This window comes from Rousettus aegyptiacus, unplaced genomic scaffold (genome assembly GCF_014176215.1).
Source record: "Rousettus aegyptiacus isolate mRouAeg1 unplaced genomic scaffold, mRouAeg1.p scaffold_m13_p_16, whole genome shotgun sequence".
NCBI classification, from domain to species: Eukaryota; Metazoa; Chordata; class Mammalia; order Chiroptera; family Pteropodidae; genus Rousettus; species Rousettus aegyptiacus.
The window spans coordinates 34,168,576-34,185,563 of record NW_023416291.1 but is presented as its reverse complement, the minus strand read 5'-3'; the positions used below and the strand labels follow the sequence as shown (position 1 = coordinate 34,185,563).

General features: G+C 38.3%; 2 protein-coding genes across 2 annotated transcripts; one reads left to right on the top strand and one right to left on the bottom strand.

The window, feature by feature from the left end:
* Nucleotides 1-6,719: 6,719 nt before the first annotated feature.
* LOC107515148 (olfactory receptor 7C1-like) lies at nt 6,720-7,670 on the top strand. The gene has a single exon (XM_016153639.2). The coding sequence runs from the start codon at nt 6,738-6,740 to the stop codon at nt 7,668-7,670; it is 933 nt and encodes a 310-aa protein (XP_016009125.2). The 5' UTR covers nt 6,720-6,737.
* A 3,379-nt stretch (nt 7,671-11,049) lies between these two features.
* On the bottom strand, nt 11,050-12,000 carry LOC107515149 (olfactory receptor 18-like). The gene has a single exon (XM_016153640.2). It carries the CDS (start codon nt 11,878-11,880, stop codon nt 11,050-11,052), a length of 831 nt encoding a protein of 276 aa, XP_016009126.2. The 5' UTR covers nt 11,881-12,000.
* Between the last annotated feature and the right edge of the window lie 4,988 nt (nt 12,001-16,988).

Below are 16,988 nucleotides of genomic sequence, written 5' to 3'. Positions count from 1 at the left end.
GAGAGTACAAATGAAGCAGTATCCTCATAAAATAATGAAAAGTATTTAGCAGTTTCAAATGCAAGTAAAAGGGCTGAGAATATGAATGTTGAGGGACTTTCAGGAAGGAAATTGGAAGATGATGAATGTCTTCATTTATAATTCTGGAAGAACAGCCATGTGACAATAAATCCTTTATGACTTTTTATATACTTGTGATTTATCTTTCTAGTCTCTTAGTCATCTTCTGTTTGTGCCTCTGGATAATTAAGACAGAAGGTAAGGGATGTGTATGTAGGTACTTTAGTCAAAGGCAGTGAAAAAGCCTTCCTGATGCTTTTATGGGTAACCATCCCTGGTGAGAGGCTAAATTGTTGAGACCTGACAGAGATCAACGTTGGGAACAAGTATTGCCCAGAGATGAAAGGAGGACCTGGTTATTAAATGAGAAGAAACTTTATGTTTCTTTTCTGCCTCTCTTTCTATCTTTCTTCTATCAACAACTTATTTCTTTTATTCTCTCTCCATATATTGACCTCACTGAAGGTAAGAGTTTCTAGAGATTTTGGGGTAATGGACACCCAGGGACTATGTAATGAGCTGCAGCAATGGGGAAAAAATTGGTTTGTATGCTCAACCATTTATTAATTCTCCCACCAAACCAATATGGAGAGTCCCCTATGTGCTAAGAACTCAGGTAGCATTGAGAACCAAGGAGGTTGGAATTTACCTAAGCAGAGCTGTGCCAAGTACATAATGGCAGGCAGGAATTAAGAGAAGAAAGTAGAGAGAGTTTTAGGCAGAGGGAGGTCTTGAAAAACTTCAGAAACATAAGAGAGTATGATCCATTTGGGCAAAGAGAAGCATTTCAGAATGATCGGAACTTAGGATAAAAGTTGAGAAGTACTGAGAAATAAGGCTGGAGGGTCAGAGTGGAGCCATGATAATCAAGGAATTTGGATGTTTTCAGAAGGTGGCAGAAAGGCACTCTGAAGATTTTAGGCAAAGGGGTGATATAATCAGATTTGCATTTTGGAAATATCAGTCAGGCTGCTGTGTGGAGGAATCAAAAGTGAAATTTGGAGACAAGAAAGGAAGCTCCTGCAATAGACCAGTGAGAAAATTGATTTCTTCTGTTCCAAGGCAGTCAATCCCATTAACACACACAGCACAATCTAGGGAATATCCAGTCTCAGACCTCTCCCATACACTTTATTTCATTCTGTTCAATAAAAAAACCGAATGCAAGACAGCAAGTCACCATTATTAAAAGTCAAGAGAATTTTTTACAAACTATCATACTTTAGAGATGCATTGTGACAATTTTCTTAGAATACCCCTCAAATGATCAGAAGCCACCAGAGGTGATTACAAACTGTCCCTCTCCCAAAGATACAGAAGAAAGGTGTTCATCCATAGCTAAACAATTTGCGTATGATATGACCATTTTTATCATTCCAGAGACACTATTTGCTTTGGGTTTTTAAACTGAGATACTATTGACATATAACATTATATTAGTTTCAGGTGTAAAACATGATGATTTGATATTTGTGTATATTGCAAAATGATCACCACAATAAATCTAGTTAACATTCTTCAATATACATAGTCATGAAAATTTTTTTTCTTGTGATGAGAACTTTTAAGATCTACTCATTTAGCAACTTTTAAATATGCAATACAGTATTAACTGTAATCACCATACTGTACATGAAATCCACATTACTTATTTATTTTATACCTGAAAGTTTGTACTTTTTTCTTTTTGTTTTTTAATATTTTTAATTTTTTAATTATAGTTGGCATACAATATTATATTAGTTTCAGGTATACAACATAGTGATTAGATTTTATATAACTTAAGAAGCAATCACCCTGATAAATCTAGTGCTCATCTGACAATGTTAATATTTATTACAATATTATTGACCGTATTCATTATTCTATACTTTATGTGTCCATCACTATTTTGTAACTACTAATTTGTACTTCTTAATCTCTTCCCCTTTTTCAAATGTCCCTGCAACCCCCCTCCCATCTGGCAACCATCAAAGTGTTCTCTGTATCTATGAGTTTGTTTCTGTTTTGTTTTTTTTATCTTTTTAGATTCCACATGTAAGTGAAATCATATGGTATTTGTCTTTCTCTGTCTGACTTATTTCACTTAGCATAATACTCTCTAGGTCTATCCATATTATTGCAGATGGCAAGATTTCTTTCTTTTTTATGACTGAGTAATATTCTAGTGTGTATATGTACCACTTCTTCTTTATCCATTTACCTATTGATGGACCTTTAAGTTTCTTCTATATCTTGGCAATTGTAAATAATGCATTAACATATGAATGCACATGTCACTTCGAAGTAGTGTTTTGGATTACTTTGAATAAATACCCAGAAGTAGGATTACTGGGTTTTTCTGCTGTCTTTTGCTATAGCCTTTATTTTAAAGTCTATTTTGTCTGGTATAAGTATTTCTACCCCAACTTTTGTTTGTTTCCATTTCATAAAACATCTTTTTCCATCCCTTTACTTTAATTTTGTGTGTTTTTCAATCCGAAGTGTGTCTCTTGTAGGCAGTATATGTAAGGGTCTTATTTTCTAATTCATTTAGCTGTCCTATGTCTTTTGATTGGAGCACTTAATACATTTACATTTGAAGTAATTGTTGATACACATGTAGTTATTGCCATTTTATTCATATTTTTTATCTTTTTTCATCTTCTTAAAGAAGTTCCTCCAACATTTCCTGTAATAGTAGCTGGGTGGTGATGAACTCTTTTAGCTTTTTCTTGTCTGAAAAACTTTTTATCTGTCCTTCAATCTAAATCATAGCTTTTCTGGGTAGAGGAATCTTGGGTTAGGTCCCTTCTTTTCATCACTTTGAATAATCCTGTGAATCCCTTCTAGTCTGCAAAGTTTGTGTTGAGAAATCAACTGATGGTTTTATGGGAGCTCCCTTGTAGGTAACTAATTGCTTTTCTCTTGCTGCTTTTAATATTTCTTTGTCTTTAACTTTTGGCATTTTAATTAATTGTGATATACCTTGATGTGGGCTTCTTTGGATTCATCTTGTTTGGGATTCTCTTCTTCCTGGGCTTGTATGTCTTTTTCCTTTGCCAGATTAGGGAAGTTTCTGTTCTTATTTCTTCAAATAGCTATTCAAATTCTTGCTCTTTTCTCCTGGTATTCCTATGATATAAATGTTGATATTCTTGATGTTGTCCCAGAGGCCCCTTAAACTATCTTCATTTTGTTGAATTCTTTTTTTCTTGATGCTATGCTGAGTGGGTGTTTTCTGCTAGCTTATCTTCTAAATCACTGAATCAATCCTCTGCTTCTTCTACTCTACTGTCAATTCCTCCTAAGGTAGTCTTTATTTCACTAATTGTATTGTTTATTTCTTACTGGTTCTTTTTTGTTTTCTATCTCTTTGTTAAAGTTCACATGAGTTCATCTACTCTTCCCCTAAGATCATTGAGCACCTGTTTAACCAGTGTTTTGAACTCTGCACCTTATACATTGCTTGTTTTCACTTTGTTTAGTTCTTTTCCTGTAACTTTGTTCTGCTCTTTCATTTAGGAGACATTTCTTTGTCTCCTATTTGGGCTGCCTCCCTGTGTTTGTTTCTATGTATTAAGTAGAGCTGCTTTGTCTCCCAGTATTAGTAGATTGGACTTCCGTAGTAGGTGTCCTGAGGGCCCCAGTGGCACAATCTCCCTAGGCACCTGAACCAGGGTGCTTCAGGTGTGTCCCTTGTATGAGTTGTGCATGTCCTCTTATGGTAGTTGAGTTGTGGCTGCTGTTTTCACATTAATGGGAGGAACTGACCCTCAGGCTGATTGGTTTTGAGGACTGGCTGGTGAGGGGCAGACCATATGGAGTAGGATTCACTTTAGCAGGGCTCTGGTGCCTGCCTAGTCTGCAATTTGAGTGTGTCATTATTCTTGGATGTGGCCTTGGGTGGTGCTCTGACTCAGACCAAAGCTGGCAACCAAGTGTGCAGGTGGGCCTCCTGGGAGGGGCCTCACCACAGGCCAACTTCAGCTACAGCCTGTACTCTACCTGGAGATACCTAATGAGCCACCAAGCAGATGGCCACCATCCACTCTGGGCTTGGATATGCCTTGATAGGCCAAGCCATGAACCGAGGCTGGCTTCTGCTAGTTCTGGGTTTGAGGCTGCTCAGCAAAAGGCACAGAGTCTCCTGAGGCCAGATGCTGCTTGTTTAGGTTTTGAAAACCTTTGGGAGATTTTAGGAACATCTGCAGCATTAGCCAAGACTGGCTGTTTCTATGGAAATCCACTGGAAGCAGGTTGGTGGGCCCACAGGTTGGGTGAGGCAGGATCTCAGTGAATCATCTAGGTAGGGTAACCAGTGTTAGCCAGGTTAATAAAGACTCAGATGTGGCAACTGCCTGTGTCTGCATACTGAGTGTGGGGAGGGCTTAACACAGAAACAATGGATACTGCCAGCACTTCTGTCTGGGAGAAAGCTGCCCTGCCATCCTTTTCCCTGAAGCAAGACAATTCAGTTCCTCCCCATATGTCCCTGGCACCTTTAGAGCTGTTGCCCCAGTGCTGGAGCTCAGAGCAAGTAAGTCTCTCAGTGAGTAAGTTCATGTGCAGACTCCTCGAGTGAAGCATCTGTGACTCCAGCAGCCCTCCATCTCACTCAGCCACAATCTCCCCTGATTTTTTTAGCCAGAAGTTTTGGGGGTTTCTCTTCCTGGCACTGGAAGACTGGGCTGGGGTACCTGGCATGGGGCTGGGACCCCTTGTTTTTCTGGGGGGAACTCTGCAACTGAGATATCCTTCCCAAATTTCAACTGCCACAGGCAGGTGTGGGACCAACTCATTCTGCATCTCTGCTCCTCCTATTGGTCTTAAGGTGGCCTCTTCTCTGTGTCCCCATTTGTAGGACTTCTGTTCAGCTAGGCTTCCAGGCGACTTCCAGTGATGGCTGTTCTGTAGTTTAGTTGTAATTTAAAGTGGTTGTGAGAAGAGGCAAGCACAGACTTTACCTATTATCTTGATTGGAAATCCTGAAAGTATGTACCCTTTGACTCCCTTCATCCATGTTGCCTATTTTTGCCCTCTCACTTTGGTTTTTATACCTAAGAAGACTTACAATGATGACAACAAATGGTGGCAATTTTTCTTTTTGTAGTTAGGAGAATGATGGTATAGCAAGTGTATAAAAATACTTGTAACAAAGCACACAAAACACTGAAGATTATTTTATGGTCTTTTGCTATATCTTGTCCCTGGTATAGGACCCATTCCTCTGTGTCTTGTTATAGGACATTCAGAATCTGGAGTGAATGAGTCAGAGGATAGGTGGACTCTGGATGAGTGCCATCATGCTTCCAGCCTCATGCTAAGCATCATCTTAATGTGAATGCCACAACCTTTCAGGCTTATGTGTAAAACTCCTGATGCAATTTTTTTCTTCCCCCAATATTTAATGAATGAGATAGAGGGCACAACTCAAAATTCTGTTTTTGACCTTTGTAGTAGTATTTTAGGGTGCTGAAATGGTTTAAGCCTTAATATCCACTCTTTCCTTGGACTTTTTAACCAATCCCTTAATTTCACAAATGAAGGGTATTTTGTCAAGTGACGAATATCCAGGAAGCATCTGGCCCTGTTTCTACAAGATGTTGCTGATTTCTTGTATGTTAAGCATTTGTTTATTTGTTTTTTATTAAACTTATTAAGGTGATGTTGGTTAATAAAATTATATAGGTTTCAAGCATACAATTCAATAATATGTCTTATGTATATTATATGTTCAACACTCAAAGTTAAATCTTTTTCTGTCACCATATATTTGATTCCCTTTACCCTTATCTACCTCTCCCCTTCCCACTTTCTCTCTGGTAACTACTAAACTATTGTCTGTGCCTATGAGTTTTTCCCCCCTCTTTAATTCCCCTTCTCTCCCACTTCCACCCCTGACCTAGCTATTGCTGTTTCCCTTAAGAACTGAACCTCTGAAGGTGGGACATCTCCTATCACACACTTGCGGCTTGCACCTGGGGCCTGGTGCCCCTGGGACCTGGTGCCCCTGGGACCTGGCATCTCTAGCACACTTGGGTGGCCTGGCACACCTGGGGTATGGTCTGTGGCTCCACCTGGGGGGTGAACCCAGGACGTTCTGTGTGTAAAGCAGATGTGCTAACCACTACACTATGGAGCCACCCCTTGTGCCTATGAGTTTTTGTTTGTAAATGTAATTTATCACTTGGGAATATTTTTTTCTTTCTTTTTCTCCTTAAGAAATAAACCTATGTTCTACTCATCCTCTTATGCTCTGTCCAGATATTTGATATCTCTCAAATTTTCTCACCTCTGAGACTTGGTTATCTGACCTTTCCTGAGTCCCAAGGCAAATAATCCAGATCAAGTTACCAAGCTTCACTGAACCTCATGTTCCATATTTGGGTTAGAGTATGTACTATTTCATCTCTAAAGTCCAAAGTTGCTCTTAGAATTAGATTGATAATTCTGAGCTAGAGATAAAGAATATGAATGAGTGTCCCAGAGGACAGTGGACAAAGGTTGGTTGACATTATGAAAAGTTGCATTTAACATATGACAGAATATAGAATTCCTAAATTTTGTAATGTTAAAGCTTTTATATCCAGTCATTTACATCAAGGAATTTAAAAGTTAGAGATAATCTGGAGTCTTTCTAGTGTCTATTTCATGTTCTTTTCCTTCCTCAGTCATCTAGCTGATGTGTCAGCAACATGGAACCAGGAAACCAAACAAGTGTTTCAGAATTTTTACTCCTGGGATTTTCCCAAGACTCAGAGCCTCAACCCATAATATTTGGGGTGTTCCTGTCCATGTTTGTTGTCACCATGCTTGGGAACCTGCTCATCATCCTGGTCATCAGCTCTGACTCCCACCTCCATACTCCTATGTACTTCTTCCTCTCCAATTTGTCTTTTGCTGACATCTGTTTCACCTCTACCACCGTCCCAAAGATGCTGGCGAACATCCAGACACAGAGCAAATCCATTACCTATGCAGGCTGCATCACTCAGATGTATTTTTTCATGTTTTTTGGAGGTATGGACACTTTTCTCCTCACTGTGATGGCCTATGACCGATTTGTGGCCATCTGTCACCCCTTGCACTACTCAGTCATCATGAATCCCCGGCTCTGTGGCCTGCTGGTTCTTGTGTCCTGGTTCATCAGCTTGACATACTCCCTGATCCAGAGTCTGTTGATGTTGCGGCTGTCCTTTTGTACTAATTGGGTAATTTCACACTTTTACTGTGAAATTGCTCAGGCCCTCACACTTGCCTGCTCAGACACACTTGTTAATTATATCCTGCTACACATGGTGACTGGCCTTCTTGGTATTGTTCCATTCTCAGGAATTCTTTTCTCTTATATCCGAATTGTCTCCTCAGTCCTAAGAATCCCATCAGCTGATGGGAAATATAAAGCATTTTCTACCTGTGCATCTCACCTGTTTGTGGTTTCTTTATTCTATGGGACAGGCTTCAGTGTGTATATTGGGTCTGATGCATCTTCCTGGAGGGGCATGATTGCCTCAGTGATGTACACTGTGGTCACCCCAATGCTGAACCCTTTCATCTACAGCCTGCGGAACAAGGACATCAAGAGGGCTCTACAAAAAGTTCTTGGGAGAACTCTCGGTGTTCAGTAATGGGAACACTCATCTTGTGTTTTTGAGCTGACAGTGGTAGCAGCAGTTGTCTAAAGAAATCCCACCTCTTAATTACATTGAATTTTGCTTTTCACCAATCCTCTAAGTGACTTCAGTTAAGAATGCCTTGTAAGCACTTTGTCGCAACCTTTTATAGTTACTCCTCTATTATTCTCAGTTCTATTCTTGTCATCCCTTCCTTTTTTTTACTTACTCTACTGTACCTCAGCTTGGATTTCCAGTCTTGCAGGTCGATACCAGGTCTTCAGGTACCAACTGGGACAGTTGAATAAAAATTATGAAGTTTATTGAAAATAATTGTTATTTCTTATCCAATTCACTCATTCAATAATATTTATTGAGCATTTTTTGTGTGTCGGGCTGTTGTAGGTGTTTGTAATACAGCAGTGAAGAAGGAGAAGAAGAAAAGACAAGAATCTTTGCCTTCATAGAGCTTAAATCCTGGATCTCAGAGTTTATCATATCACGTTATATGTCCAACAGAAAATATGCTGATGGATAAATCATTTATTTGGTTATTGGTGAGATTAAACTTTTCTCCACAGTTCACTTAGTGCATTTCTAAAATAAGCTATAAAAATGTATCACTAGATTTCACTCACATGTGGACTGTAAAGAACAAAATAAACAAAACAGAAACAAACTCACAGATAATAGAGAATATTTTGAGGGTTGTTAGGTGGAAGGGGGTTAGGAGGGTGGATAAAATGGGAGAAGGGCTTAAAAAGTACAAATTTGTAGTTACAAGGTAGTCATGGGATGTAAAGTACACCATAAAAAATATAGTTAATAATATTATAATAACTGTGTATGGTAATGGGTGCTAGACTTATCAGGGTGGTCACTTTGTAAGTTATATAAATGTATAATCGCTATATTGTACACCTGAAACAATATAATATTGCATGCCAACTATAATTAAAAAATAAAAAAATATTTTAAAAATGTATCACTATAGGACCCAGAATATTAGATTTGATCGGGAGCTAATAAATTGTTCAGTCTAGTTGCCTAATTTTACAGGTGAATTCACTGAAGCCCAAATATAAGAGTCCAGACAGTGATAAAATCTGGCTAAAAAGGGAACATACCTTAAAGTACGGTTTCAGGACAGAGCACTATATTCCAATTCATGAGAGCAGGAATTGAATCACAAAATTTCCACTCTCCAGTTGTGTGATACTGAGAGGGTTCAGGTGATATAGGATACGTTAGGACCTGTGAATCTCCTAATATAGCATATTTGTTTTCATATCTTCTGCACCATAAAGAAATTGAATGTTTTAAGTCTTTAGATGATGATGTTTGCCAAAGCAGTACAGTCAAGAAAGGCAAACATAAATGATAAATATTAATCTTGGTAAAAATGAATCATTGCCCACTCCAGAACGGAAGGAATCTAACAGAATCAACTTGTCATCAACTGGTGTTTTTGAGGAATATTACCATTTTGAAGCACCATATAACTGGCCTCCAAAAAGAAGGAACCACATCCCCTTTAATCTCCAGGATCTGAGTCTGAAAACAGGCTTGGGGTTGGAAACTGGAAAAAGAATAACGATTTTCAATTGTGGCAACTAACATCTATCTGACTTTTGCTGACTTGCTCTTGATATTTTTGGTTCTTTAAGTCAAATAATATTTTTGATATCTGCTCACCTATGATATGTTGCCGCCACAACAGTCCCTGTAGGTCATGAAGTTTAGTTAATGAGATCATAGTAAAGGTGGTACACAATTTAGTTTAATAGTAAAAGACAGAGTAGATTAAACCAGTTATTGGATGGTTTTTCAGAAATACCAGACTGCTATCTCAAAAACTACATGTAGCATCTCTAAAGGAAAGATGGATGTATATAGGTACCTGGGTATGTAGAAGAAGAGAGAAGGAGGCCAAATACAATAGAGAAAGAAGCATGATTACAATGTAGAATCCGTGGTTACTAGTGAAAGGAAAGATTTCCACTTTGCTGAAGACATGGTTCTTTACTACTCCTGAGTAAAGAAAATGAAGATGGGGTTAATTTATTCATAATGACTTGGGTGACTTGACGATCTACAGGAACGGTTAGAATCACACAGCCACTGGAAATATCATACCACTACTTTAAAATTCAATTGTACATCCTTGATCAAGACATTATTACAATTCCCTGTTTATCCTGAGCTCACTTTGCATTCTTCCAATTTATTCTCCATTTTATGATTTACAAGTCAGGGTTCAATCAAGAAGAGAAACCACACTAGTTATTTAATGAACGTAATTTTATATAGGTGTGGTTCAATGGTTTTTGAAAGATGAAAGGCATGAAGGGAAAAACATGGTAACACAGTGTCATAACTGCAGGAAACAGTGATGGCACCATAGTCTAAAGGGTAAGAGAAAAGTTAGTGTGTGTGCCCTTTATGGCCCTTACTGGAGGAACTGAAAGAAAAACCAGATGGAAAATGAGAGGAGTAGTTTAAAGATTCCCAGCCTCTACCATGGCATAACTTACAGTATACATGGGTAAGTTTGGAGCAGAAAAACAATAGCATAATATTCAGCACAGAGGGACAGTTGTAGAGTGTGGATGGAGAGGATATGTGGGAAAAATATGTATTACCAGTAATATGAGGGAAAGAACTGCATTGGCTGTTACTAAGGCAAAGTCTTTTGTGTCTTCTCCTTTATGAGCTTTCAGATCTTCAGGACCTAATCATAAATAGTAAGAAACCCAAGACATACAAGTCATCTTTGAATAAAAGGTCTGACAAAATTCAATCGTCCTCACCTTGGCTGCACATTAGACACACCTGGGGTGCTGTTAAAAGCATTCATTATATTTTCACTATCCTGTTCAATTAAATTATATTCTATGGTGATGGGACTCAGGCATGAATATTTTTTAAACTCATCAGATGCTTCCAGTAGAAAGCATAGATGGAGGACCAGTGACACACATTCTCTCACACAATGTGAATTAATAGATTTGAACAAAATCAAAGTTTTATGGAAAACAGGCATATGGTGAAAATGGTTGAAAATCATATATAGCTATGTATTCAAAAGAGAGCTGTAAATTTCTACAAAATGCCTGCATCAAAGGTGATAAATACAGAGATTTTATAGTTGTAATTAAACTCAATTGTTCAGTGATTTTGATATACATAGGATCACAGAATAGTCCCTTAATCCCATTAATTATGTGCCAAAATAAGCAACTTTCAGATATAATAGATCAAAAGGAATGAAAACCATGAGCTACAAAACTTGTAGCTGACAGCCAAAGGAGGCATGTTTGGTAATTTCAGATGTTTGGTTTTGCAGTAATTTCTAATCTATAGACCAAAATATGGGGGGAAGAGAGAATTGAGACTAGGATGTTCGGCTGAGGAGCCTCTGAAAGGCTCTCTTGATGTCTTTGTTCCTCAGACTGTAGATGAAGGGGTTCAGCATGGGGGTGACCATTGTATACACCACTGAGGCCACAGCACCCTTCTTGGGAGAATGTGAGACAGTGGAACTGAGGTATACCCCAAGGCCTGTTCCATAAAATAAGCAAACAACTGACAGATGAGAACCACAGGTGACGAAGGCTTTATACTTCCCACCTGATGATGGGACTCTCAGAATAGAGGAAACAATTTTATAGTAAGAGAAAAAGATCCCTGAGAGTGGAACTCCACCAAAGATGGCACCAAAAATATAGATTAATATGTTATTGGTAGAAGTATCATTACAGGCCAGCTTGAGGAGTTGAGGAGGGTCACAGAAGAAATGAGGAATTTCCATATTTGTGCAAAAGGAAAGTTGTAACATCAACAAGCAGTGCAGCTGAGAGTCCAAAAGGCTGATCAAAAAGGACACTAGAACCAGCAGGCTGCAGAGGCAGGGGTTCATGATGACCAGGTAGTGCAGGGGGTAACAAATAGCTACGAACCGGTCATAGGCCATCACAGTTAGAAGAGTACTGTCCAGACATCCAAAAAAATTTAAAAAAGACAATTGAATCAGGCAGCTGGCATAGGAAATGACTCCACTGTGAGTTTGGATGTCCAAAATCATCTTGGGGATGGTGGTAGAAGTAAAACCAATGTCAGCCATGGACAGGATGGAGAGGAAGAAGTACATGGGGGTGTGGAGGTGGGAGTCAGAGCTGACAGCCATGATGATGAGCAGATTCCCTAGGATGGTGACCAGGTACATGGACAGGAAGAGTCCAAAAATTAGAGGCTGCAGTTCTGGATCATCTGAGAGTCCCAGGAGGAGAAATTTCAAGACACCTGTTATGTTCTGTGGTTCCACAGAGCAGAGACACCTTTTGGAAAATAAATGAGAATTAGCATAAAGGAAACAAGTATTCAAGTATGAATCAATGTGTCTATATTTTGGATTTAAGCAATTCATAAATAAAGTAAGTATTCACACTCGAAGACCATACTCCTTTAGCAGTATTTCTCGTTTATGACAAACATTCTTCTGAGAATGTTTTTCACATCAGATTTGCTTCATTAACCTGTTACTACATGCACCACTTTGGAAAGAATGAGCTAGAGAAATTAGAGGAGCAAGGTTATTTATAGATTTAAAAATTCTTAAACTTATAACCTATCTGTCCCCTTCTGTGAAGAAAAGCAAAGAAGTGAGAAATATCCTTCTCCCATAAGAAAATAAAAAAATCTTGATTAGTTTCTTTAATTACAGGACACTAATGAGCAATCATCATATTTTATTTTATCCAAATGCAGTGCAATGAATTCCCTTGATTTGGACTATTTATAAACATATAAAAGAGCTATATAATAAAGTGTCTGATTCCATTTCTTTGTGTGTGTGATATTTGGCTACTAACAATTTTTAAACCACACCTCTTTCTCTTCCCCTTCTGCCCAACATCTGGACTACCTGAGAAGAAAGCCTGGGTTCTCCAGTTATAAAATAAAAAAGTCATGGGAATGTAATGTATGGCATGGTAACTATAATTAATAACATTATATTTCATATTTGAAAGTTACTAAGACAGTAGATTTTAAAAGTTCTTATTAAAATAAAAAATTTGTAACCGTACAGTGACAGATCTTAACTAGACTTGCAATGATCATTTTGTAATATATGCAAATATTAAATCATTATGTTGTATACCTGAAAGTAATATAATGTTATGTGTTAATTATATCTGAATTTTTAAAATGGCTGGACCCTTCCTCTTTTGGTGACAGTGAGAGATTCAAACCTCGCATATGCGTGAACTCTCATTCTGAACCCACAACCTAACTACAGTGAAAAAAAAGCCACTTTCTTTGACCTCTCATGTCATTGCAGATGAGATTAGATGGGCTGCTAGGCTTCCTCCAGACAGGGAGACATCGATATGAGTAATAAAACTTTTTATACCAGCTTGAATGTGTAGCATTTTCAGCCTCAATATTCAAGCCAAATTTGGGGTGAGAGCCCATCCTATTCCTGCAGAGCATTCACTGCACTTGTTGTGGTAAGTAGGGTATGGAGACAAGGACCACCAGCATTGAAAGCGTCTTTTCTTGCTCTGGTTATTGCTCTGGTTCTTACGCTTTGGACAGTGCTGCATTGTACTGCACTTATTGAGTCTTTCCAATTCTTTCATATATAGCTTACTGACTTTACTTAGAAGTTTCTATAATTACTTAACTAATAGAGACAAAACCATGGACTTGGATATTTCCTTAATGTGACCCTGAACTTGTATCTTGTCCCAGAGACCTATCTGTGTCTTGGAATGAAGATATGAATGACATTAAGGTCAGGGGAAAGATTCTTACCCTGATCCGTGTGTTTCAACCTTGCTTTAGCCCCTATGGTGCTCAAGAGAAAGAGTTTACCTTGTGAGCAGTATTGGTACATCGGGATAGTTCCCATAAAAGAGTACTCATTAAAGAGAATGGGACGGGGCGAGAGAATAAAAGGGAAGAGAAGGGATAGGAGATGGGAGGAGAGGAGAGAAAGGAATGTGTCATGCTGAGGTCTACACTCCTAAGCACAGAGAGCTCCCAGGACCTTTAAATATGTCTGCTGTTGCTTATTACCCATGTCTTTGTCTCGACAAAGATCTGGATCCTCAGAGTTTAGAGTGATACTCATGGCACTTCTGTGACACAGCAAAGGGCTTAAAACCATTTAAGTACATGGTACATAAACCCTACAAAGCAACCATCATCATGGAGGAGGCCCCTCACCCTGAAGATACGGATATGAGGTTCTCTGGAGGAAGAAATCTATAAATATGACCAGGATAGAGAGAACTGCCGTTGAAGTATATCTAGTGATAAAATAAAAAAGTAAAGAAAGTAAAAGGAAGAAGGGAAAAAAGGAGACAGAGATTGAGAGAGAGAATGAGAGAGAGAGAGAGAGAGAGAGAGAGAGAGAGAGAGAGAGAGAGAGAGAGAGAGAGAGAAACCTAGGTATGGAAAGGAAATAAAAAACTTAAACAGAGGTGTACAATTTGACCCAGCTAGAACTCCAGAATGTACTGAAAAAATTTATAGGAAAAAAGGGCACTAATTGGCTTTTGTATCTCTTCAACATAGGTTCTGAATTAACTTAAACATTATCTGAGATGCACCAATTGGAAAAATTTCATGTCCTCGACCAATACCATGTCTTAAATTACAGTAATAACTAGGGATCCCACTGAATTTTAACAAGATATCCTCTAAAATCTTAGGAAGTTCTCAAACATAAAAATAGAAAACATCTATGTCTCACCTTTATCATTGGGGACTACTGCTTCTGACTAAATTATAATTTAACTGAGTCTTTGACCTTACAGCACAATTTACAACATATGAAAGCGACCCAAATGCCCATCCACAGACAATTGGATAAAGAAGTTATGGTTAATATATACAATGGAATATCACTAAGCCATTAAAAAAATGCAATCCTACCATTCACAATGACATGGATGCTCCTAGAGGTTATGCTACTGAGTGAAATAAGTCAGACAGAGAAAGACAAATACCATATGATTTCACTTATATGCAGAATTTAAGGAACAAAAAGAACAAACTAATCAAAAACAGACTCACAAATACAGAAGACAATCTGGTGACAGCCAGAGGGGAGGAGGTTGAGGGGCTGGGAGAAAGGAGTGAAGACTTAAAGAAGTACAAATTAGTAGTTGATATATGATCATGATGATGAGGAGCACTACAGAGGGAATGCAGTTAGCAGCAATACATTGGCTAGGTGGAGAGTCAGAGAAGAGAAATAGCAAGTAGGGAGATCATTTTATAAACTATATGAATGTCCAACCAATGTACTGTATACTTGAAATGAATAAAATAAAATTTTAAAAAATCAAAAATTAAAAAAGTTTGGCCCTGTACGGAAAAACTGCCTAGTTTTTTTTTTTTAATCTCCTTAATGTCTCATTTACTTTACACAGAACACTTTACTTCTGACATTTCTGGTTATCAAATGATGGCAGTAGGATCCCTCACATCAAGCAATTCTCCATGACACCAGCTGAGTGTCCTACGAGTTAACTCAACTCTGACACAATCTACCTGGAGTGTACGATCCCAGAGGTTAAGGGCTCCGTCTCACAAAGCCACTTTCTGCCTCACTTCAGATCCCACCTGTATGGACCCCAGGTTACCTACAACTTTGGGCCAGCTCGGCTACAATTCAGAGGTTCCCACGACCCCCTCATCAGGTTCAAGTAGTCACTCTGGGAAGAGCACTTGGAATGAAATGACAGAATCCCATTTATATCTTTAGTCAAATGGACATCCCTGGAAGAGTGAAAGCCCAGGCAGGAAAGCCACAGTGTGCGGCAGCCATATGGACTATGCTGTGTCCCTGTAAACTAATAAATGGTAATCAATGTTTGAGAGAGTTTACATGTGTATTTTTGTTTGTTTAGATTTGTTTTGATTGTCTGCTCTGCACCAACCATAGTGTAGATACTGAGGCTTCAATGAGACTCAGCATTGTCAAAACCAGAAAACTAACTGGCATGATACAATTGACTAGTTATATATCTTGCACCACTTTACATGGTGAGGTCTACACTCCTAAGCACAGAGAGCTCCCAGGACCTTTAAATATGTCTGCTGTTGCTTATTACTCATGTCTTTTTTTTTTTTGGTTGTTTGTTGGATTTTGGTAGTTTTGGGATTATATAGCATTTAATTACTTGTATAGATTTGTATAATCACTACCACCACAATCAAGAGACAGAACTGTTCCATCAATATAAGGAAGTTCCTCCTGCTGCCCCTTTATTGTTACTGTCTCTCTCCCCTACACTTACCCCCTGGCCACTACTTATATGTTCTATATCCCTGTAATTTTGTCATTTGAGAATGTTATGTAAATGCAATCATACAGTATGTAACATTTGAAAATTGGCTTTTCTCACTCAGCATAATGCTTTTAAGATCTAGCCAAGTTATTGGGTATATGAATGGTTTATTCCTTTTTATTGCTGAATAGTATTCCATGGTATGACTGTACCAAATTGTCTTTAGCTCTTCACTTGTTGAAGGACATTTGGTTTATTTTCAATTTTTGGCTATGCAAATAAAAGCTGCTATGGAAAATAAAGGAAGAAAGAAAGAAATGAGACTAATTCACTTTCCTACAGGCATTCTGCCTGCAGTGGACTGGAAAGAGAAGGTCGAATAGATTTGTTGGTTTTTTGGTTCATTTCAATTTTAACATTTTATTCAACCCATTATACCAAGAATATTATACTTTCATACAAAATTGAGATATTTTTGCATTCTTTTCTTGGACATCTTCAACTATCTTGTATTTATGCTGACAGCACATCCCAATTTGGACTAACTACATATCAAGGGCTTGATAACGACACAAAGCTAAATTGTATGGGAAGACATTGTCCTGAACCCTGCACCCTTGGAATAGATCTCACTGATCAGATATACACCTGATTTCATCCTTTTATACCCAAGGACTTGGTTTAAATTAAATAAGAATACAGTGCCCCTAACCTCAATTGTAAAATAACAATAGTGTGTGCACCCCAACATGGGGGTATCATGCAGATGAAAATTAAATTTACATAACACATAGCTCTGAGCCTGAGACAAGGAAACCCTTAACAAAGTTTTGTGATATTATGGTTACTCTCCTTATCCCCATCATGATCACAATCACAGCATCTGTGATATTTCCAGGACCCATTTCCTGCTCAGGAATGGACAATGACTTTGGAAGCTAGGAATGGAAGTGGCAAAGAATAGAATTTTAAATGAGAATTCTGAAATTCCCAACAGAAAAAAATAACAGAAACTTTATAGGCCTCTGAG

What these genes read in the sequence shown, in the direction of transcription:
- LOC107515149 (XM_016153640.2), bottom strand. Translation starts at nt 11,880, where the DNA reads ATGTACCTGGTCACCATCCTAGGGAATCTGCTCATCATCATGGCTGTC.
- LOC107515148 (XM_016153639.2), top strand. Translation starts at nt 6,738, where the DNA reads ATGGAACCAGGAAACCAAACAAGTGTTTCAGAATTTTTACTCCTGGGA.